Source organism: Phocoena sinus, chromosome 15 (genome assembly GCF_008692025.1).
Source record: "Phocoena sinus isolate mPhoSin1 chromosome 15, mPhoSin1.pri, whole genome shotgun sequence".
Classification (NCBI taxonomy): domain Eukaryota; kingdom Metazoa; phylum Chordata; class Mammalia; order Artiodactyla; family Phocoenidae; genus Phocoena; species Phocoena sinus.
In genome coordinates this window covers 764,239-787,645 of record NC_045777.1, presented here as the reverse complement: position 1 = coordinate 787,645, position 23,407 = coordinate 764,239, and the positions used below count along the sequence as shown (strand labels likewise).

The 23,407-nt window shown below is 58.7% G+C and overlaps 1 protein-coding gene across 1 annotated transcript; it reads right to left on the bottom strand.

Moving 5' to 3' along the window:
• Positions 1–428: 428 nt before the first annotated feature.
• YTHDF1 (YTH N6-methyladenosine RNA binding protein 1) lies at positions 429–15,044 on the bottom strand. The gene is made up of 5 exons (XM_032606034.1): positions 14,735–15,044; positions 14,449–14,473; positions 13,327–13,406; positions 4,755–6,275; positions 429–1,677 (listed from the first exon to the last, which is right to left on the bottom strand). The coding sequence occupies exons 1-5, from the start codon at positions 14,759–14,761 to the stop codon at positions 1,651–1,653; spliced, it is 1,680 nt and encodes a 559-aa protein (XP_032461925.1). The 5' UTR covers positions 14,762–15,044; the 3' UTR covers positions 429–1,650.
• Positions 15,045–23,407: the final 8,363 nt, after the last annotated feature.

Here is a 23,407-nt window from a genome sequence, read left to right as displayed (position 1 = left end):
CACAGCACTGCCATCAGCGCATCGCCCACCGACCACTTGACGAGCCGGGAGCCACCTGCTCTTTGAGGCCACCCGACGGCCAAGCACACGTGAGAAACGGCTGGCAGACATGGGAGACGCACACGGACCTCTCGAAGTGACCCTTTTAACCAGCTCTGCAAGTAAAACATTAACCAGTGGGCTTCCCTGGTGGCGCGGTGCTTGAGAGTCCGCCTGCCGATGCAGGGGACGCGGGTTCGTGCCCCGGTCCGGAAGATCCCGCATGCCGCGGAGCGGCTGGGCCCGTGAGCCATGGCCGCTGAGCCTGCGCATCTGGAGCCTGTGCTCCGCCACGGGAGAGGCCACAACAGTGAGGGGCCCGCGTACCGCAAAAAACAAACAAAAACATCAACCGGTAAAACGGGGTGAAGAATGAAGTGACCGCAGACTTGCTAAATAGGTATTGTTTATTAAGGCTTGTATTCTCCTAGAGGAAGTTATCCGATGTCGTCTGTGACTCCGTACAGGCAATAACAGTTCAGAGAAAGTGACACGTTCTAAATACAAGTCTAGATAAAACGGCTTAAACTGTAACTCGGAGGGCCTGACAGCTTTCAGAGAGCACCTGCGCTCCGCACGGGAGGCTCTGCCCGGCTCGTGCGCGGGGCGCCAGGCAGGCGTGCACACCGCTTTCATGCTCAAACTCCCGTGGCGAGCGCTTCGGAGGCCCCTCGTTCCACAAGACACGACAGCAAATTCAGTTTCTAAAAGGTTTTCTGTTTGTTTGCTTTTTTGTACCCATTCAACAGGAAAAAAACTAGACACGCACGCTGAAATTTACAATCGGTGGCATCATCCATCACACCGTCTGGACTACCAGATCCCAGGTTTAAAGCTTAGCATTATTGGCATAAAAACGTGAAACGGCATTAGGACTCTCCAGTGAAGAAAAGGGGGAGCGAACGGCCTGCACACGAGGAAGGCCTCCGCACGCGGGCCTGTGGTCACCGCCTGAGTAGGAGCAGAGCAGCCGCCGGGCGCGCACGGCTGTGCAAGACCCGTGTTCCTAGGAAACAGCAGGTTCACCAAACTGGGGAGACTGGAATTTATCCTTCTGGCCAGTCAGATCAGCATTCAGACGACAGGTAACGGACGAAATGGCAAAGCGGCTGACGAGGTGGTCATCAGCCTGTGACTTCGGCATATCCTGAAGGGAAGCCCTTGAACAGAACACGCTAAATGCCGGACGACGCACGGGTTCTTACGCTCGCTATTAAAGCAAAAGGGGTGAGAGACAAGAAGTCTCATGTAAAGATATTAAATGACCGTGAACATAAGAACGTAAGTTTCACCAATAATAATAATAATAAATCTTTGGGATGGATTAGGTTTTTGTTTTTAAGGATACTTATATTTCACATTAGGTCAGTGGGACTGATAAGCTGATGGAAACATAGTCCTTTATTAGTGAGTTCTACAATACTGTAACACACAGAAAAAATACAAACAAGTGCGGATCATCTGGGCGAAAATAAACTACAAAGAACGTAAAGATGCGAGCAGTCGAGCCCTGCACGAGGCCGGCCAGAGCCGACGCCAAGAGACAGCACCGAGCACACACTCTCCAACCGCGCCAGCCCCACGTCTGACGGTACAGAACCTGCTTCGTCCTCACTGCTTGTTTCGATTCTGCCGCTCCTGTAAAAAGAGAAAAGCAGCTTAACACAGCGAGCGAACATGCCGCGCAGACAAATTCCCTCCAGGTCGAGGTGCTGTGGCCAGATCTGGACCCGGCTCCCTGCAGGGGCCACCGCCCAAGACAGTTCCAAGCTTCGGGGTCCTGGCCACACGGAATGGACGCCTAATAACCGCCTGACGTGGTGGCCACCCGCGCAGGGAAGACTCCCCTGGCCAGTTTATTTCCTCCCACCAAGAGGATCACCTTTCCCAAAGCGTGTGACAAGCCTGTGACCCGCAGCTCAGTCCCTCCCCACGGCTGCCTGCCTGCCGGAAGCCATCTAGGCCTCTACTTACGATTCAGCTGAGACATGGAACAGTCCCCCTCCTGCTGCCCCCCCCAAGCAGGATGAAGCTGGTAATGGACACTGCTGGACAGGGGCTGGTCGATGACGCAATGCCCAAACATTCGGGATCACTACACATGTAATGTACAACACAAGCAAAACCCTCTCTTTTGCTAGAAACAGACCGCGTGTGTCTTCAGGTTCATAAGACGCCGACTCCCCCACATCCTCCGTGCCGTCACCAGGGCAGGGCACCTGCGGTGCTTTTCAAACCGTCTCACCGTCCTGAAAAGCCCCAGAGCATGTGGGTGAGCCGGGCTGGGTGGGTGGATGGCCGCAGCTCCAAGAATTAACACTGCCTCCCGACCCTGAACTCTGAACTGGAAGGATCAGGAACTCTGTGTTCTGCATCCTCCGAGGAAGAGCACAGCTACCGCCCCTCCTGGAGAGCAATGCAAGCCTCTTTGGAGTTCAAAGTGGCTGCGGCTGGAGTGGTGCCGACAAGGGTGGGCACCTCCCAAAGCCCCGACTCCCTTCAACCACTACAAGGACCACCACCCCTGAGACTGTGAACAGCCTCTTCTCACAGCAAACCCAACAGAGGAGGCGCACTTCTAACCCTGTCTCTGCCCGGTTTTCCACTGAGTTGCCGTGCCTGTGCAGAGCTGACCCTGGACCGTGGCCAGGCCAGTCGTATGAGGGACTCTTCAGCTTGACTCTGTCATTTAAAACCTACACTATTTTAAGTGCCCTAAGCAGTGGCTGTTTCTACATTTAACACCCAGAGGCCTGCAGGGCTGGGTCTGACCCAGCTGCCACAAGACTTGGTGCTTCCCTAAGGAGCCAGCTGGCTTTCAGATGGACGGCTGAGGTGCAGGACCGCCAGCACTCCTGCGGAAGGGCAAGTGCATCCTACCTTCAACACAACGCGTTTCTAAGCATCAGGATCATTTCAAAGCAATGGAGTCAAACTCCAGCTGATCAACAAAAGGACTTCTTGAAAGTCTCCAGGGCGGCCTTCTTGGTGACGGTGGCCTCGCCAGCAAGCTCAGGGTTTTAAGGGAGCGGCTCCCAACCTCATCTCAGTACCCGTCTTTCTTAAGGACACACCCAACTCCTGCATGGAAAGCAGCGCCAGCTGCCGACTCCAGAATGAACCCTGAAGACAAGCGTCCTGGTGGAAGTTTCTGGGGCAAAGTTGAGACCCACCTCCACTCCTCTACAGTCCAGCGAGCTCGAGAGAGGCCACCAGGACAGCAAGAGGTCGGGCTTCCAGACATGGATTAATGGAACGCTGACCCCTGTGGACAAAGGCTTTCAGCCCAGCTGGCCCGCGCACCTTTCCTCGCAGGCGCTCACCTGCTTCTGGAGCATTCGCTGCCCCAGGGGGAGGGGGGAGCAGCCCAGGGAAGCCTCACAGCGTAGCCCAGTGGCAGAGGACATCAGGCGACAGAGGACACCGGGCGACAGAGGACACCGGGCCGAGCCCACTACAGTAACACCTGGAAGCCTCGGGCCCCGAGGGTCTGAGGGAGGGCTGCTCCTTCCTCCGCCCGTTCCCGACGTGCCAGCTCCATCACGAGGCAAGTTCTAGGTCACCAGCACCTTCAAACACCCACCAGGGCGGGGCAGAAGTTTACCCCTCAGCTCATCACAACCAGCAGAACCCAGGGCCACAGCACCTAAGACGCCACACACGCAGAGCCGGCGCCCAGTCACCAGGGGATCTCCGTCCTGTCCCTGCAAATCCAGCAATTTGGTGTTTCATTTTATACCCAATTTCGCAGTAACTGGAAATAAGCCCTTCTCCTTTCCGCCCAAGAGTGAGAGTGGGACCAACCTGCTTTCAAAGTTTTGCAAACTGTGAGCTGTTAGTTTTGTACAACTTTAAAACCGCTACCGGCACTGGGTTCTCTGTACATCCCATTTACAAGCCTTTCTGCCGGAAAACACTCAGGACACTGAACTTCCCAGATGGGTAACGCTTTTTTTTTTTTTTGGTACTACAGAGGACCAAACAGGGGTTGAAAACCCACCTATTATCAACTGACATTTCATGAAAGAAAGAACATTTTAACACCAAAAAAGCAGGAAGAATCTCAGGACGAACTCTCTTGAACGAAGTGCTTTGCCAAGTGTGTCACAATGTCCTTATTTTTCCCATTTCTGGGCCAACTGACAGGCCTCTGAGCCCTGATCTCCTACAGAGCAGACTCATTCCGTGGGCTGTCACAGGAGGTTGGGACTCACTCAGAGACCCACCCAAGGGTTTTCACTGTGACTCTAGATGCACACATTTCAGTTATGAACTGCCTGCATTCCAACCTCCCCCTCCCCTGCCCTTCTACTCTCTAGACGAGCAAACTCAGGTTTCCAAAAACTGCAGGATGTTGGGTTTTCGAGAGAGAAGCAAGCAGCGACCCCTAGACCAGAGCGTCCCCACTGCTGAGGGCAACGCCCAGCGAGGCCCTCGGTGGGGTATCCGCCCCAGCGGCCCCACCTGTCCACCCCGGGGCCACAGAACAGTATTTCTAAGTGTTCCTGGCTGGACAGAGACTAGGAAGCACTGTTCTAGAAAACACCATAATTCACAAAGAGAAAAGGAGCAAGTCACCCGCAGGCCCTTTACAAGAGTGTGTGCACCAGTGTTTCTTAACAACTGGAAAAGGACCCCGGGTTCCGGGGTGGCGACCACTCAGACGTCCCCCGCCCCTGCCAGCGACCCACCGCACCCCCGGGACCCAGACTCACCTTGCGCACCACCTCCTCCTCCTCCTGGCGCTTCTCGTAGTGCGAGAAGTCGTCGAAGATGGAGGTGGTGTGCTTGTACGAGGCGATGATCTTCAGCACTTGCTTCGCCTTCTCCAGGGGCACCTCCTGGGTGTCACGGGAGTTGGTGACCGGCTTGTTGTCATTGTTCTCCAGCCGGATGTGCCGGAGCTGGTTGTTGGGCACGTCCTTGACGAAGATCCACTTCACGTCGAACTTGCCCTTCCACTTGTCCTGGGACCAGACCCCGGCGCTGGTGCCGTAGTCCACGGGTGACTTCATCTCAGCCACCCCGCAGAAGTGGCCGCTGCCATTGACGCTGAAGAGCAGGTAGACGGGCCCCTTGCTGCCGAGGGCGCGGAAGGCGCTGTCCAGGCGCCGGTTGCCGTGCTCCGTGCTGCACCAGAGGGAGTACTTGATGGAGCGGTGCACGTCATCCTCCGAGTAGCTCTTGATGATGAACACGCGGCCGCTCTTCAGGTTCCAGTCAAACTCCTTGGGGTTGTAGCTGTGGGCGGCTTTCAGTTTTTCTAGGACGGGGTGGGACTCCGGGCTCGGGGTGGCGCTGGGCTGGGCGCTCCCGGGAGAGTTACTGTCGCCGCTGGTCCCCCCGCTCTGCCCGAACGCCGTGCTTCTGTTGCGAGGGGCGACCCAGCGGGTCTGGGGCGGCTGCTGGGGGCCCGGATGCTGTGGTGGGGCCGGAGGGGGGGGCTGGGTGGGAAGGGGCTGCACGGCCGGCTGGGGCTGGGGGGCCGCCTGGGGGGCCGGCTGGGGCTGCGGAGCCGGGGCCTTGGGCATGGGCCCCTTGTTGTCCCAGGTGCCAATGTCCATGTTATGCTTTATGGGCGGAGGGGGCAGCACGCCCCCGACGGCGGGCCCGCTCTTCGCCTTCATCTTCGGCTGCAGTTTGGCGGGCTTGCTGGCGATGGCTGCCCACGAGGTCGGCTTCGACACCGGCATGGTCACGTTCGTCCCGCCGCTGCCGGAAAGGATGCCCGTCATCGCCACGCTGCTGACGACCGATCCCACCGTCTTGACTGCAGAGGTGGTGACATCCCCGATCTTGAGGCCCACCATGCCCTGCTCCAGGCTATTCATTCCAGGGGCCTTGTTGAGGGTGTCGCTGTGAAAGCCCGTCTGTCCGTCCACGATCGTGCCGCCCAGGGAGCTCGGCGGGTAGGTGTAGCTGTTCCCATAAGCTGAACTCTGAGCCTGCTGCCCCTGAGACCCACTCGCCCCCCAGGCCGAGAAGGCGGGGTTTTCGGGGAAAAAGTTAAACCTGTGCTGATAGATGCTGTTCCCCAGGCCCCCAGGCTGCCCGAAAACAGCATCGTGCATAAAATGATGGTCTCCGTTACTGAGCTGTCCGTAGGTGGTGAGGTATGGGATTGGAGGATCCCCTCCGGTAGACCATGGCGCTTCATTGAGGGAATAGGGAAATCCGATGGATGGTGGGTAATAGCTGGACAGGTAGGGGTCGGCCATGGAGGGGTAACTGTTACTCTGCGAAAACAAGCACGTGATGAGTTAGACGTGTCCCAACACGGAGGAAGCGCTGCCACGTCAAGCGCACCCACTTCAGCGCAGGCTGGTGGGGAATAGGCCTGTGCAGCACCGGCTCCCCTCCCAGCGGGCCCAGCCAGGACAGAGACGGCGATGCCCAGACGACCCAGGGGCCACTCCAAACAAAAGGACCACTTGCAACTGATCTGGATTCAAGTTAGGTGACAGCAATCTTCTCAGCAACCCCTCCACTGCACCTTGAAGAGTGGCCCACTTCAAGGCACTCAGCCTGAGGAACAGGTCCCTGTCCCACTGGCAATAATGCTTACACAGGACACTGACAGCACGGACAGCACAGCGCCAAGTGAGCAAGCTTTAAGGGGCAGCAGCCACGAGCTCAGGGCTACAGGCGTGCTAATGACCCACCTGGATGACCCCCAGGACTCCCGCCCTGCCCCTACCCCTGAGCCCAAAGGGGTCTGGCCCCCTCAGTCCCCACCGTTTCCTGGGGCTCTCAGAGGGGAGCTGGCTACAGCGGGGAGACCCTTACTGAAAACGTGCCTCCGTGTGATGGCCGGAACCCCTGGGAGGAGTTTAAGTAGCAGCAGGGCCTCCCCTTGGGGGGGGCGGGGTTCAGGAAAGCTGCCCAGGGCCGGGTTTAGACCTGGGGTCAGCAGTTCTGGGAAGACGTCTCCTTGCAGAGAGACTCACCCAGGGGTTCTAGTCAGAACTGGGCCCGAGAGCAGAAAGGCTGTGAAGGAAAGCAAGAGCGGGGGCAAACGTGGAGTTCTCTGGTCCGATTTCTGCATAGTTCTCCCAAGTAACCAGAAAGTTCTACAAGCAGAGCGGCAGCTGGAGCCCTCCTCCCCGACCCCGCACCTGTCGTCCAGTCAGAGGACCCGCTGCCCTGGCCGGCAGAGGGTGGCTGGTGTCCCAGGTGACTGGAGGAGGCTCTGCTTCACTGGAATGAGAACAGGGAGTAGCTCTCCGGAGCCCCCAGAAGTCCCGTGGAGGACAGGCCAGCTCCTCGGCACATCCCGGCCCAGCACGGGATGTGCTGACCCAGGCACCCGCCGCCGGTCCCCACTGACACCTCCTCCCCCCTGCCCCATCCTAGGATTCCTGGGGCTTTGGGAATCACACCTCCTTCCTGCTGGCTGCTCCACTTGATGGCAGACTATTCCAGAAGCACTTTTAAAATGGAGTAATGACTATTTGCTTGTTAACACGAATCCTTGAGATTCTCAGGGGGTAGAAAAAGCCAGACAAGTGGCCGTCATCAGTGCTCTGAATGCAGGGGAGCCGTATGAGCCACTGCCCTTGAAAGGATCTCAGTGACTCTGGCCCCCGCACCGTGGCCCCCCCAGCCCCGCCTCCCTGCTTGCCTCCACCCACCCTGTGCCCGCAGGAGGGGCTGCTCTGAGGAGAGTCAGTCCCTGGGAGGCCAGGGTGGCGGACTTGCCCTGTGAGGTGTGGCAGCCCCAGGGGTGGAAGCCTCCAGCCTCTGACCTTGGCGCCCACCGGTGTCTCAACAGCACAATGGGGACAAGCCTTCTGAAGGGAGGCCAGCACTCCCCTCCCCCGTCAGCTGGGCACCCACCTCAGCAGTGGCGGGGCCACATCAACGCGTCCTCCCTCGCACACAAGGAATGCACTCGGGAGAAGAGAGGACCCAAGGGCTGCGTGGCATCCTAACCACACAGCCACGCATCCAACCAGAGCCACAGAAGCACGGCCACGGAACACTGAGCCCACGGGGCCAGCACCTCCCTTCTGACCCGCGCTTCAGCCTTAAGCACAACAGGACTTCACTTAGAACGTGAGCCCACACGTACTGTGTTAACCTTGGCACGTCCCGCAAGTCCACCCCAACCTCACTATTAATGCAGAAGCCCAACACCCTGGTCACACAGACCCCATCGTGCAGATGGGCAGCTCTCAGCCACCTCCAGCCAGGACTGTCCAGGGAAAGAGAAGGCGAGCCAGCCGGCACCCCCGAATCCTCCACCCAGCCACAGGCAGGACCAAGGCGGAGGCAGCCCTGGGAGGACTCCAACCTCTCCTCCCACAACGTGTCAATGCAGGTAGGTCACTACGAGGAGAGCACCAGTGAGGCTGCAGCTCTTTACTGCAAAATCGTGAAATAACCTGGACTGCAGCTCTCCCCTGAACACTTAAATTCATACAACAAAAGGAACAAAGACGCCTCACTTCAAGTTCACAGGGTAAGAAACTGTGGTTTACTAAGAAGATGCCGCGTGCCACCCGCACCGCCATCCCCAGGGCTCCGAGTTGGCCCTGGCCGAGCCCTCCCGACATCGTCTGTCCCCACCAGGCCGCATGCAGTGACCTCCGGTGCTGGGAACTGAATCCATTTTCATCCGCTTACTGGCAGCCCATCTTCTACCATATCTGCTGGGTCTCCTTCCAAACTCCAGGAGTGAAGCAGCGGAGTAACAGGCAAAGCTGCCAGGAACAGCAGGAGAACCCGGGGGGCCTTCCCTGCTGCGGTCCGCATCCCCCCGCCCCGCCCCCCGCCACCAGGGCTCGGGGCCACTGTCCGCAGTGCTTGGGCTGACTGTCCCAGCCCCGAGTCACAGCGAAACTGAACCGTGCCACTCGGAGAGCTGCGACACAAGGCCGCCAGGGGCACCGCAGGGTTCCGGCACTGCTAGAGCTCACACCCAGCCCCTCAGAAGCCCGCCCAGCCGCGGCCTCAGGCTCTTCAGAGCCACGCTCCCCAGCTGGGCTCCTGCGACAGCAAACACGCCATCTACTTAGTCAGCTGTGCAGCCCAGGTAAAGAGGCCCAAGTTCACCTGCCAGGGACGTGGGTGCAGAAACCAAAGGGATGACGACAAATCGCACCCTTTCTCTTAGTGCACTAATACTTCTGTGCAGAGGTATCGCGGGGCTACTCAAAGGAGCAGCATGGAACAAACTCTTTTAAGGACGACACAGGTAAAATCGCGCCCCCCCCGAAGACCACTTTCACGTGTGACACGTCTAACTGTAGCCTTTGTATAACTTAGGGACTCAAGAAAGGGAGGCTGACAGGTCTCCAAAGCAGCATTAGTCTAGTGACAGTAGAAAAGGCACCCCCAAGCGTTGGACTTTCAGGGTGCCTCCTTGTCACCGAGTCAAAAGCGATAAACAAAATGGGCACTCCAAACAAAATAAACTCCAATAGTCTTGACAGTTACCCCTAGATGACTTTCTTTGAAAAACCAGACAGTAAAACACGATAAACCCATAAACCTATTCTATAATTAAGTTTTTTATACTTAAAACAAAACTTAACCACTTTTATAAAAAACCCTCATGCTCAATGACCAAAACCACCTGCCTGAAAGTTGGAACGTTTGATTTCTAGATCCATTTTTCTGAGAAGTTCTGAAGTTACTCAAATGCTTTATGGTTCACAAACAATAAAGTGACTCAGCCATTACAGTGACCAAGAAGAGGGATTGGAGGGAGAAACAGAAAGCCCAAGGCTTCAGACGCCCAAGGCACATGGAACACCTCGTACGCTGAGAAGCATTTACGTGGGGGATGCAGGGGGCTGGAATAAACTATGCAAGAGGGGAGGTACCAAGGGCAATTAGTGAAAGCAGTGACGAAGTGACCCAGGGCTGAGAGCAGGCCCCCCACGCCCACAGCTCCTGGGGAAAATCCTGGGGTGCGGCTGGCCGCTCGCTTTTCCCGGGCTTCAGGCTGCAGGTCAGGTCAGAGGAGACCATGGCTTCCGACACCCACACAATTTCTGCGCTTGTCTCCCGCCTTGAGGTGCGCGGCTCTGAGCAGCTTCACAGCGGTGAGCGGTGTGTCCCGATGCCACTCGGCGGTACCATCGCCGCGTCTGAAGGATGCCCCCGGCTCCCAGACGCAGCCACAGGCAACCAGTGCCCATGAGCAAGCGCTCCCCCTGACCCCCGCCCAGGCCCCCGGAGCCACTGTGGAGCAGCAGGAAAGCGCGGGCTGAGCTCCTCCAGGCTCTCTGCACGGGGCAGGCGCTGCGAGAAGGCGTCGGTGCGTCCAGCTTTGTGCCGCTGGGGGAAACGCCCCCAACCCTGACAGAAACGCTGGGTGACAGCTGAGCACCATTTCCAAGGAAGGAGCCTTCAGGGTGGCCAGACAGGAGCTTCTTGCCAAGAGAGCAGAGAGGCGTAAGTGTCAGCTCGACCACGGAGGACGGACGGCACGTGAGAGACAGTGGACACGAGGTCTCGAAGAGATGCCACACTGACCCTCAAGTGGCGGACACCCCACAGCACTCCGGGCAGCTCTACCCACATCTCATCAGAGGACCCAATCAACAGCACGGCTTAAACCAACTACAAATGATCAGCCCTAGAACCTGAAACGAGTAAATTTATACAACATTCCTAAAAGGTGAATGCTTCTCATTACACTTAGAACACAGCTGAATTATTAAAGAGGAAAAACGAAAAAGTTGACTTTTCTCCTTTCTGTCTACGTCAGACGCGACCGGGCACGCTGACAAGGCTGCCGACAACTGAGTGCTGGAGTGCAGACGCAGAATCCCTGGTAACCCCTCCGTCCACACGCTCGGCCTGGCATTTGGCCAGCAGCACCTACGCCAAACTCAGAGGCACTGTCTCCAAAACTCTGAGCAGGAACTTTCTGGGTCCTTGCAGTCTTTCCTTACCTTTCAGAGAAAAAAACAGAGAACGAGAAAGCAGGCCGGCCCTTAGGAGGGCGAAGTCAGGACAAGCCAGCAGCATCAGAGCCCCACCCAGAGCCCCACCCCCTCGCCCCTGGGCCCCCCCGCCCCCCACCCCGTGCATCCTCTCCCCGCAACGTGTCCAAACAGCTGACTGAAGCGTAGTTCAAGTCTGCTACGTAAGGATGCTCCAGGGTGCCACTAGGAAGGAAAACACACACCGAGGGCAGGGTCCCCAGGCCTTTCTGAGGGAAGCGCACCCACCCCGAGCGTGGTACAAGTCAGCTAACGGAAAGGCACGCTTTCAAATGCTTTCCAAGTCTTCCGAAGCACTAAGGTGTCACAAATCAGAACACCAGAGTGTCTCCAACCGGCTACTACAAACCACAGCTGGGTTAAGAAAAGGTAAGAAAGCAGCCCAGGGCTGACTGATACGCCCACGACCTCCACCGCGGTGACGGCTCCACAGGTGCGCATGCGTACCAGGGAAAGGTCACATATAAAACCGTCCTCTTTAAACACGGGCAGTTCATCTCACGTCAACACCACCTCAGTAAAGGCTAAGTGGACAGACAGGAAGTGTGCGCTCACTGCTTCCTGCCACACCAATCTCCGCTCCGGCTTCCTCACTAGCAGTCTGGGCTGGACGTCACGGTAGAGGCCACATCTAGAGGCAGTGACAATCCCAAGCGACCCCTGACTGCATCACAGCCCACGTGAAGAAATGAGTGGCGAACACAGGACCGAAGGACCCCGCTGCACACTTGGGTGAGAGGTACCGACCCTCAGTCCACAGCCTGGCTCTGCCACCAGGCACAGCAGAGCCTCTCTGGCCTTCAGGTTCCTCATCCGCACGACGAAAAGGCCAGGAAAACTAGGATCTAAGAGCCCTCCCGTGTTGCACGCTTCCCACACTCTGCAACAATTGGGCATTTCTGGAAGGTCTGCTCTCAATTAAGAGTTTTCTCAATAAATTCACTCCTAAGTGGCGTGCGGATTAATCGTCTTGCTGACAAGAACACATTTTAACACACGAGATGAAGAGGGTGTTTGAAGGCTGTCCACCGATAGCACCAACCCACCACAGTCCTTCCACGCGGCTTCTCCAGCGTGAGCCAGCTGGGACTACTCCCCTGACATCAGAAAGTCATCTGCTCCACTCCTACCTTATAAAAAAAGATTCCAAGCGAAGCAACCCCCTCCCTTGAATTTTTGGTTAAAATCAACACACAACACTGCTAGAACAAACCATGTAAGAGAAATAAATAAGTCCACTTAACTTCCTGCCATCACCTCTGGCTGAAAGCCCATCACCGAGCAGCCCCTTGTCCTGCCCAGAGGAGGGGTGGGCCCTCGGGGGCCCCCTGAACAGGGTCTCTCAGGCTCCTCAGCGGCTGACTTGCCAAGTGCAGCAGGAGGAGAAGAATGGAGAAAAGTTCTAAGACGTTCTACAGAAGGGCAGACTAGCTTCGTTCCGCAGGGAAGAGGCAGAGCCTGACTTTGCTCTAAAGCAAACATACACTGTGCATTTTAAAAGCGGCAGATCTTCTGCTTAAACCTCAACTCCAACTAGCCCAGGGGTTTTAACCAGGACAGTTTAGCCCCCCAGCAGATGTTTGCTGAGGCGTTTTTGGTTGTTACGCGGAGGGTGGTACGCAAATACTAATGACATCTCACAGACGGAGGCCAGGGAGGCTGCTAGACATCCTACAATGCCCCCCAAACAGCGAGTGTTTCTGTCCACAACCCCCTTAGTGCCAAGGCTGAGAAAGCCTGCAACACCTGAGAGAACAGGTGGCTACATCTCACTCAGGTGCCGCCTTGAGCTCTTTGGGCACCATCTAGTCTCACCCTCCCCACAACTCTATCAGGAGCCACCTCTTCCAACTGTCCTAAGAAAAGGAAGCAAGCACAGAGGGGGCAAGCCATCGAAGAAGCGTCACAGTCAGCAGTGGTGTGAAGAACCCAAGGCCGGAGTCTCACTCCAGAGTCCTGCTCTAGCTGCTCCGAGACCAAACGTCCAATCATCCAAAGCTAAAAACAGTCACCGGAAAACTTCAGAGAACCACGCACACCCCCGCTCTGTCTAACGCAGTGCATCACTCACCCACCAGTGCTGAGGCCCTGCCAGGCGCGTGGGACGCCATTTCCTCCAGAGAGAAAACCAGCTTCCCCACACTCATGCCCCACCTGCAACGTGAAGCTGCCCTTCAATATAAGCCTTTGTCAGCCTCTTCCTTTATTTCTAGTACTTTATAGTCTGCTTCTCTGTTGTTTAGGATAATAAAGTCAGAAATACGCTAATAAAGGTTTATTACAAACCTCAGTCCAAATAAATGTAACAATGTTAAAAAATAAAAAAACTCACCTGGTTTGACTGTCCAGAAAGGTAGGGCTCAAAGTCATTGTCATGAACTGTATCCTTCTGATGCAAAGAACCATTTTGTACTAGAATGAGAAGTTGCAAAATATTACCTTTGAATTTTTTTAAGGTTGCTTTTAATCACAGAAATTAAAGATAGTCAAGTTTCTACCCATCAGCTTCTACTATAAATCACTTTTACTTAAAAATGGGCACAGACATTACAGAACTGATACTTACACAACTAATTAGAAAGCTGATACAATAACTTAGGTTACGCTTCTGATAAAAATTAATCGTACTTTGGTAGATGCTGACAAAATATAGGTGCAGACAAAATACTGCAAGGAACTCGTAACCAGGTTTTGGTAAAGATGATGTGGGCTGAGACCTACGTCTCCAGACAGAGAACGGTGCTTCCTAAAGCCTGGCTATGTGGGCAGCAAAGCTGGGAAGCTGCAACTGAGCGACGCTTCTTAACTGTTATCTGGCTGTGCTCTTATTTTCCACTGTCACCACGCTCAGCCAGGAAAAGAAGGGAAAGGTAAATAAGTGCTGGGCCTTCTCCAATCTCAAAACATGATAACCGTATTTGGTTACACCCGAGTAACACACACACTGGTTCAAAACAGTCTTTGGAGTAAACATGAAGCGTCACCAGTTCTCCCAAGACGGAGTTTTGGGGGTGGACCCCAAGCCAGAGTATCCCAAGAGGCTCAAAAGACAGGGGCTTTACGACTGGGGTAAGGCGCCAGCGTACAGGGCCAAAGGCCAGCAGCCGCCCCAGGGCCAGCCCCACACCTGGGGCCCGCAGACAGGCAGGTCGCTCGGCCCCCGGCCTCCTTCCCTTCCCCCACCCCAATCAACCAGCCTGCCGTGGGAGGGAGAGATGGAGTGACTCTCACCACCGATTTGCTTGCTTCTCCTTGAAAACTCCCTGTTTCCGACCTGTTACGTCTCCCCCAATATCACAGCCTAAGGTTTCGTCTCCCCGAAGAGGAGGGAGAAACACTCCGCGGTTCTGGCTGCCGCTTGCAAGACCTCTCCTCCCCCAACACGCGCGCCGAGCTCCAGGCGAGCGCCGCCCCCTCCGCTCCCGGCCCGCACCGCCATCCGGACTCCGCTCACCTTTATTATCTTGCCCTTTTGTTCTCTGCTTCGCCGCAAGCCCAGACGCGCGAGCGGACAGCACCAGGGGAGAAGGGAACACAAAATTACCCATGAGAACCCCTCCGGGCGGGCGGCGCGCTCCGGCCCCAACGGGCCCGCGGTCCCGGGCGACGTCGGCCCAGCCCCGCGACGCCGACGCCGCGACCCCGACCTGGGCCCCGCGACCCCGGCCCCCATGTTCCCGCTCCGCGAGCGGACCCCGCGACCCCGGCGCCCGGCCCCGCGACCCCGGCCCCACCGCTACCTGGGGGTCCACGCTGGTGGCCGACATGCTTCATGAACAGCCGGCGCGGTGCGGGGCCGGGGCGCCCGCCGGCTCGGGCCTCCCCGCGAGGCCGGGCCTGTCACCCGCGCTCTCGCGGCCCCGGGCCCGCCGCCTCCTCCCCGGGCGCCGTCCGGGCGGCGGCGGCGGTGGCTGGGCGCGCGGGCCGCTCGCGGGCGAGCGCGGGACGAGACGCACTGACGAGGCGCAGACTTCAATGGCGGCAACGGCGGCAGCGGCAGCTACAGCGGCGGCGACAGCAGCGGCGACTACGGTGGCGGCGGCGGCAGCGAGGACGAGGCTGCGCGACGTCAGCGAACGCGGGGCAGGCCGGGAGGTCGACGAGCCGCCACGCGCCGCGCCTGCGCGTCGCCGCCCGGCGGGATGGATCTCACACCCGGGTCCCAGTCTCGCGCGGCAGGGCGGGGTGAGCCTGGGCAGTCACATGGGCGTGTCCAGTGGCGTCGCGGGGACCGCCCAGCAGGTGTGCATCTGTCGGCCCTCTCGCCCGCAGCCGCAGCGCGGGCGATGATGCTGCTGCCGCGTGGCGCGTGCAGGCGCAGACTGGTGCAGGTTGTGAGCCTGGTGGCACCACCGCGCTGGTTCTTCAGATGTGAAGAAACTCGAGCCAGCGAGTGCGGCCACCCACCGAAAGCCACTTTTAGCCAGGCTGCAGTCCACTCTACCCCACAGCTCTCCCCCAAACGCCCCTCCAAAAACCCCTGGAGGGGCGCCCAGGCTCTGAGCTTTGCGGTCCTCGGGGCAGCTCCTCCTGGGCTTCTGCAGCCTCTGTCCCCGCGGAGCCTTCGACTCGAGGTTCCCTGAGGGTGCTGCTGTGTGAGCGCTCTCTTGGGTCTCCAAGGGGCTCCCCAGTTTATAATCATAGTTGCATGTGAGATTCTTGACCACAGGGAGGAAAAGAGTTCATCCCTGCACTTTGTCCCAGTCCAGGACCTGCTAGGGGCCTTTTGGTCTCTCCTCAGAGATGGACAGCCCCTTCCTGGCTCCACCTTCCTGCAGGGAGACCACTTCTCTCTCCCCACTCACTCCCAACCCACCCCACACCAGGCCCCCGGCCTGGCTGCTCCTCGGGGCTCCCGCGCCCCTTCGGCCACTCCCCAACATGGCTTCCAGGTGGGTCTCTTTTCTTCTTTTCTGGCTCTGGCAGGTGTAACATCTTCGCAAGGCCCAGACCTGCTGAAGGTTGAAGGCCTGGAATGCCGGCTCTCTGCCTCTGTCAACACATGGCCTTCTCCCTGTGTTCTGCCTCTGAGTCTTCCTCCGCTTGTAAGGACACCATCATCGGATTTAGGGCCGCCCTAGTCAAGTATGACCTCATCTTAACTTCATTCTATCTACAGAGACCCTATTTTCAAATAAGGTCACATTCACAGGTATCCTTTGGACAGGAATCTGGGGGGACACTATTCAACCAGTACAGGGATCACAAATAATGTCAACTGAAAAATTTGGAGGCGAGTTACAGGGGCTGAGCGGTGGAAGGAGTAGCCCTGGAAACCAGAGGCCTGCAGAGGTATGGCCACACAGGCCTGCTGGCCAGGGAAGGGGCAGGCAGGATCTGATAGCCACCACCTGGGCCCACCCCGGGCTGCCACCCTGCCAGCTGGGAAATCTGGCAGTGGTCCTCACTGATCTCAGGGAGAGGGGGGTGTGAGGGCCGCTCAGAGCAGGGAGCATAGGCCCCCAGAGGCCCAAGGTGGGGACTCTGTGGGCCCAGCGCAAGGGGCTGAGGCTCCCAGACCAGCCCCGGGGAAGCCTTTCCTCTGCCAGGCCTGAGGACACAGGAAGGGTGGAGTCACGGAGTGTGGAGCTGAGCTTCCTTTTACTGCAGAGGGTCACTGCCACGGTCTGCCCCGGCTCCCGGCACAGGGAGGGGGTGTGGGGGACTCATGTGACACCGACCAGCTCAGGCTTTGCAGCAGCACGGGGACCTCTGAGGTAAGGGCTGCCCGGCCCCGGGTCTGTGCTGGGACCAACAGGCTCTCCCCACTGCCCAGAACACTCTGCTCCTGCCCTCCCCCACCTGACCCCTGGTCACCCTTCAGCTTTGGGGAGGAGCCGAGTCCATGCAGGCACGTAGCTCAGGGATCTCCTGCCAGGTGTGTCCAGTGACAGAGGGAGCCCACCCCATCCGGGGCCTTCCACCCTCAGGCACCCCCTCCCTGCTGTACGCAGCTGGGGTGGGATTGTCTAAACATTTCCAACATTGATTTAAAGAGGTTTGATTTTCTATTTGTTTCACAGGCACATAAGCACGTGGTGAAAAACCTCATCTAGGACTTCCCCAGTAGTCCAGTGGTTGGGACTCAGCACTTTCACTGCCATGGCCCCGGGTTTTATCCCTGGTCGGGGAACTAAGATCCCAGGAGCCACGTGGCACGGCCAAAAGACAAAGAAACAAACCAAGAACACCTCATCTATGTACTGAAACGTACAAGGTGGGAGGCAGAAGGTCCTTCCCAGGCTGTTCCAGCCTCGCAGCCCCTGATGCACGTGCACACCTGGGCAGGGACACCTAGAGGGAGGCTCCTGCAGGCAGGTCACTGGGTCAGAGAGCACACACATTGGCCACCTGCGTGATGTTAGATCTGGCAGGTGACCCCCAAGAGAGGCCTCTGGATTCAGCGGCAGGGAGACCTTCTGCCGAGCTGGGAGTGGGGCCTAAAGGGTGCGGGCCCTGAGTTCAGGTGACCACCTGGCTGGAGCAAACTGCCCCCTGGGGGTTGGACAGGGCTCACCCAACGGCTGGCCTCCGGGGGCCTGCAAACAAAGACACCTGGCCACCCGAGGGGTGATAGAGGTGCTCGTGCTGGCGTCAGCCCCTCCCCGGTCCCTTTCTCACCTAAACTCTCGGGGCTTATCCTTAATCAATGGCCTCCTTCCAGAAAGCACCCCCTCTGCACTTTCTCTGGAGCTGCTTCATACGCCACAAACCTGCTCACTTTCTCGGGCTACCCTGCTCCCCAGCTCAGGAGTAACCTTGACGTGCCTCCTGTAATTTACAGCACTTTACGGTTTTGAAACTGCCCCTCCGTAAGTGTCTCATTGGGTCACTAATTCCGTAAGTGTTAATTGAGCACTTCTGTGTGCTCTGCATGTGTGGGGTTCTGGGGGTACAGGCGGTCCCTACCCCACAGAGCCCCTGAGGTGGGGGGATGCTTCACAGCCTGCCTGATCGTCCGTCGAGGGGAAGAGGCTCAAGGGCAGAGGAAGCGCCTCACGCTGCCCCACGACCCAGAGCGGAGAGAGATGGGGGGAAACAGGGCACCTTGGATCAGAGCTCAGATGGAGCCAGGAGGGGTGCCAGCCTGACCTGGGGAAGGCCTCTGGGGCCCATCCCAGAACGGAGGCTCAGGACAGGCAGAGCCTCGCCAGCTAGGCCCGGGAGCCAGGGCTCAGAGCTGACTGCCTACCCACTGGGAGAGGAGCTCCCGCAGCCCGGGCCATGCCCGTGTCCACTGCTGAGTGCTGGGAAGACAGCTCGGTGTAGGGGAGGTGAACCATCTAACAGGTAGAGAGCAAACTGGTGAGATAGAAACAGCTCTGGGTTCCTGGAGCTGGTAAGCCTCCCAGAAGAGAAAGCTTGCCCAGACCGCACAGCTAGTCTGGGGCCGGCTGGAGGCACCCCTGGGCCCTGCTGCTTCCCCGGGGGCCCTGCAGCACCCCTGGCCCGTGCCGGTCATGCCTGTCAGCTCCCACCCTGCTTTTCCAGGAGCTGCACTTGTGGTGTCTGAGCTCCACTTGGTCAAGGGCACCTTCGGCCTCAGCAGCAAACCACCATCTGTCCCCAGAGACAGTGCCAGGTGGTTTGGGGCCCGGATGTCTCACAGCTGTGGGAGCGGGACGCACCCTGCCGGGTGGTTGATACAACAGCAGGGATTGAGTTGCTCTGCAGCTTCGTTCAACTCAAGGGACATCGACCTTGGCAGTGAGAGGATGCAGGTGAGCTCCAGGCACAGCGGGGCCACCACAGTGCAGGCTGAAAACCTGGGGCCTTGTTCCAGAAGCAGGAAGAGGCCTTGCCTCCCTTCCCTCCGCATCTCTCTCGGACCTGTGGTGGAAGTTATTATTTATTATTTGCTGTTTAATGTCAGGGGCTCTCACAGAGGAACACAGACTGTCGTAGACACCTGGGGCCCATCCCTGTCAATCAGTGTTCCTCTGTGTTCACCCCTAGACCCCCGCTGGGCCAAGGGTCAGTGATGGTCACTGGCTGGGGGACAGGGAAGTGGGCGGCCAAGAATCGGTCCTAGGGGAAGGGATGTTGGGAGGCCCCAAGTCCCTGCCACGTGCCCCTTTGTCCCACTGGATGGTACTTTACAAAACGTACATTCAAAGACGAAGTATTAAGAATGTCGAGATGGTGACCACAGAGCTTTAACCCCCAAGCACCAGCTCACCTCAGTGCGGGTCGGATGCCGTGAGGCCCCAGGACGCCACAGGGGCTCTCCGCTAGAGGTCCACGAAGATCGGGGGCCCCAGCAGCCAGCGTGGCAGCACTAGGAGAAGGGGCAGAGGGGCCAGGGTGACAAGACCGTGCAAGATGTATCAAGGGCTGCATGTGGCCTGGAAAGGGAGGGGCCTCGATGGCTGGGCCAGGTGCCTGGGGAGGGTAGGTGGGTGGGGCGGGAATGAGGGCGAGCAGGGCCAGCCCTGGAGAGGGGACCGGCACCGGGAGGGGTCCTGGGGGCAGGTAAGGAGAATGGCGCCGGACAGCACAGCCCTCCTATGGGAGGAGGGGAGCCCAGGGCCTTCAGCGACTGTCCTGGGATGGGCAAGGCTCTCCGCACGGCTCGCCCGCTGTCTCTGCATGCCAGCATCATCCCCCTCTGTCTGGCGACACGTCCCGCTAAACTCTGGCTGGGGTGGGCGCCTCACCTGGCCCGCTCAGAGCCTGTGAGCCCCAGCCCAGGACCGCAGCTGGGTCCCCAGGGATGCGATGCTTCCCGGCTGCTGAGCTGTGAGTACAGGAGCTGTCGGTGGCCACTCAGTGGGCATTCTGGACTTTGCGGGACTGAGACCAGAAGGCCACTGCTCAGCCTTCCCTCCTTTCCCTTCCCCGGGCCATAATTCCAGTCTGAGGTCCCCCGAGCCTCCCAGCTCAGCTTCAAGAGGTACCTGGGCTTGGGGAAGGGGCAAGAAGGAGTCAGGCTAGCTGTGCCGAATCCTCTTCAGGGACCAGCCAATCATCCTGCCGGGCCTGGGGCCATGCATGCCCAGGAAATCATCTGATCTAACAAGCCCAGGTGACGCAGACTGGGGTGCCTAGCCCCGAAGCTGTGGTCCAGGCGACAACTGCACGCAGGCGGGTCCAGCCTCAGCCAGCCGGGAGATGCCCAGGAGGGGGCCGGCCGCTCTGGTGCTCGCTCTCCCCACGCGCCCCCTTCTGGCCTCTTGCGGCTCTGCCCTCGGCTCTGGTCACAAGTCTGGAGCCAGAGCCTGGCCCAGCTGCTGGGGGTCCGCAGGCTCCAAGGCCCCCAGCAGGGGTGCCTGCAGCAAGGACCCTCAGGAGCACCCCCAACATCGGCGCCTTGCCCACCCCCTCTGGCTGTTTCCTGCAGTGACCCCCAAATAAAGCTCTTCCACTCCTGTCTTGGTTTCAGGGTCGGCTCTGGGGGCCCCACTCCAGCCTCAGGGGTGGAGGTGGCGTAGTATAGAACATCCTTCTCTAAGGGTGAATTTTAAAAGCCATCCTTTCCCTCTCCCTCCGCCCCTCTCGCTCTCCTTTCCACAGATCTTTATGATACTCTGGCCCAGGCACCGTTCTAGGCTCTAAGGACCCCACTCCCAGAACCGCAGCAGACATGGCTCCCCCCAGCCCACGCGACCGCCTTGGTCTGTCTGTGCCGACCCAGCCCAAAAGCAGTGCCGGTCGCACCCAGCCTGTACTTCGTCTGACTCCCGCTCGTAGCTGGAAGGACGGGTCCTCGTCATCGTCAGCAAGTGGGGTCCCAGGTGGAGCTCGGGCCACCAGGCAGGGTCTGTCTGCAGAGGCTCTGAGGGGGATGTCTCTGTGGACACGGCAGGGAGCCGGTGCTGAGGGTAGGGTTGGGGTGTGGATCCCAGCCCCAGGTGCTCTGCCCCGCCCTCCCCAGGCCCTCAGCCCGCGCCTGCTCTGCTGTGCTCACCTGGTGCCCTGTGGTCACCTGGAATCCTTGCTCTGCGGACACAGGTCGGGGTGTCCCTGTGCCAGCCAGGTTCCCAGACCCCTGGGTGGGTGCTTGTGGAGTTCTTTTCTCAGCCAGAAGAGAGGTGGGGGTGTGGGAGGGAGGGGGACCCTACTCCCCCATCTCAGAGGAGTCTGTGGTGCCCCCAGGCCTGGGCAGCAGGCCCAGCGGCTGAGCACTGAGCCTCCTGGAAACTCAAGAGCCCGCAGGGAGCCCTGAGGCCCAGACCGGACCAGAGCTCGGTGAGCACCCCTCCCCCGCTGTATGTGGACTCAGTCTGGGCCTCAGAAGCCTCATTCCAGGGGAATAAGTCCAGCAGGTCTAGCCACCTGCCCAGGTGGCCCTGGCCCCGCCATCCTGAAGGAAAGCCAGAGCTCGATGGAATGGCTGCCTCCGGGGGTTGTAGCTCTGGGGGAGGCGGGACCTGTGATCATGCTGGTCCGGCTCCCCACTGCTCTTGTCATGCCTTCTTGGGCTAGGCCCCATCCTGGGGTGGTAGGGGAGGGAGCCCTCAATTTGAGGATATTCCTGTCCAACCCCAGCTGGTTCTGAACCTTTTCGGGAGAGTGGGGATCTGGTCCGAATCCAGGAGCAAATTGTATGGGGTCCTGGGTCGTCTTTGGGCTCCTGTCTTTAAACGGATTGGGGTGACCTGGAGGCCTCTACCTGCCATCTCCCATCTGGCATCGTCTTACCTGGAGAGATTTCATTGTAAAGACTCACAGCAAAGGTGGTCAGGGTGAGCCATTGGAGGCATCGACAGATATTCGTTCATGTTTAAAAACTGACATACAAACAACAGCAACAAAAACCTGGTATGTGCCCATTTAAAAAAAAAACAACTGGCACATAACATTAAGTGAGGCGGGCAAACACACAGGGCGCGTTTGGAAGGAAACAGTGAAATGTAAGAGCCATGCTCCCAGTGGAGGGGAGGCTGATGGCTGTTTTCAGTTGCTTCTTTTGAAGTAATTATAGATTTACAGAGAGTTGCAAAGAAATCTGTGAGGCTCCAGTGAGCTCCATGCCCAAGCAGCTGTCGGGCAAGGTCGGTTCTGGAAAACTGGCCCTGGTGGTGCCAGAGCTGTTCAGATGGTGACTTTTACTTTCTTTATGTTTTCAGTATTCTTGAAGTTTCTGGAATAAGCATATGATAGTTATTTTTAGCTCCTGATTTCTTTTTATGTAACTGTATAAGTAAGGCACGAATAATTCCTTGTGTCAAGAATTTCAGCCATGGCCACAGACAAGCACAGAGGCCGAGGCTGTTCCTCCTCCGAGATGCCCACGGCTCTGTGGGCGATCCTCCCAACCCCTCCTCTGTGCAGCCACACGCTTGGATGTGCTCGCAGAAATACCTGCTTCCAGGCGGGGCGGGTGGGGGGCAGGAGGCGGGGCTCCCTCAGCTCAGGCCCTCCTTCACGGGGAGACTCCACCACAGGGACGGGTGGTGCCTGGAGGATGCGTGTTTGGAATTTCCAGAAGTGAGGGAGGCTGTTTCTCCCCTCCCCACCCCCAAATTTCAGGATCCGAGGGAATAGACCTCAGGTGTGTACCCAGGGGACACCGCCCCTGCTGCCAGGGCCACCTCAGAGGGTCCTCCGAGCCAGCCAGTCCCCAGGTCCAGAGAATTCAGAGCAAACCTGGGGGCTGCGGTTTCCCTCCTGAGATAGGAGCAGCTGGAGACCCAGTACCCGGGGACCCTTGTCCTCGTTCCGGCCACCAAAGGGTGTGGGTAGGGCGGGGCAGAGGGCCATCCCTGGAGAGACCCACTGAAAGGGCCCCAGGACAGGCACACCTGCGGTTTGTTGGAGTGGCAGAGGTCACGGTGTTTCTGCACAGGTTGGGAGAAGAGAGGGCAAGGGCCGGGGGTCCCAAGGCGGCTCACTGGGAGGTCCCAGCTGGGGCCCATCCGTCTCCACCTGCCCCCAGGACCCTCTCCTGGGAGACCCGGCCTTCCAGTTGCCCGAGCGCCCCTCGCCCAGTGGCCCCCCCCACCAGCCCGGGATAGGCAGCTCGGGCTCAGGAGCCTGGGAGGGGCACAGACATCCGGCCACACCCTTTACCAGGCTTTCCTGCAGGGAACTAGATGGCTCCAGGCCTCTGCCGGGGAGAGGACTCCAGGGACTCCATGGGACCCTGGCCACATGGGGCTGAGGGCCAGTGCAGCCAGGATGTCAAAGGTGTCTCCCTGGGGGCAAGAGTGCACCCCACTCCCAGGACTGGGGTACGGGCCTGGGCTCCAGGCTCCTCGCTCTGTGCCGGGCTCGTGCAGCTCCACGGGGAGTGGGGGGAGGGCCGCCGAGGGGACATGGGCGCTCCAGGCCCGGGTGGGGCCCCCCTCTGCCCACCCCCCTTTGTGGCCCTCACTGGGCCTGCCTGGCCCTGGGGTCCAGGCAGGGTCCCCACTGAGCCTGTTCTTTGCTCTGCTCTTGGGAGCAGCAAGGACCTTTGCACTCCGGGGAGG

Bases quoted from the DNA above. Each gene is read 5' to 3' on its own strand.
- YTHDF1 (XM_032606034.1), bottom strand. From the start codon at position 14,761: ATGTCGGCCACCAGCGTGGACCCCCAG. The intron at 13,407-14,448 runs GTGAGCGGAGTC...TTCTCATTCTAG, and splicing joins AAAAGGGCAAGATAATAAAG to TACAAAATGGTTCTTTGCAT. The intron at 1,678-4,754 runs GTGAGTCTGGGT...CTCTTTTTACAG, and splicing joins AGGAGGAGGTGGTGCGCAAG to GAGCGGCAGAATCGAAACAA.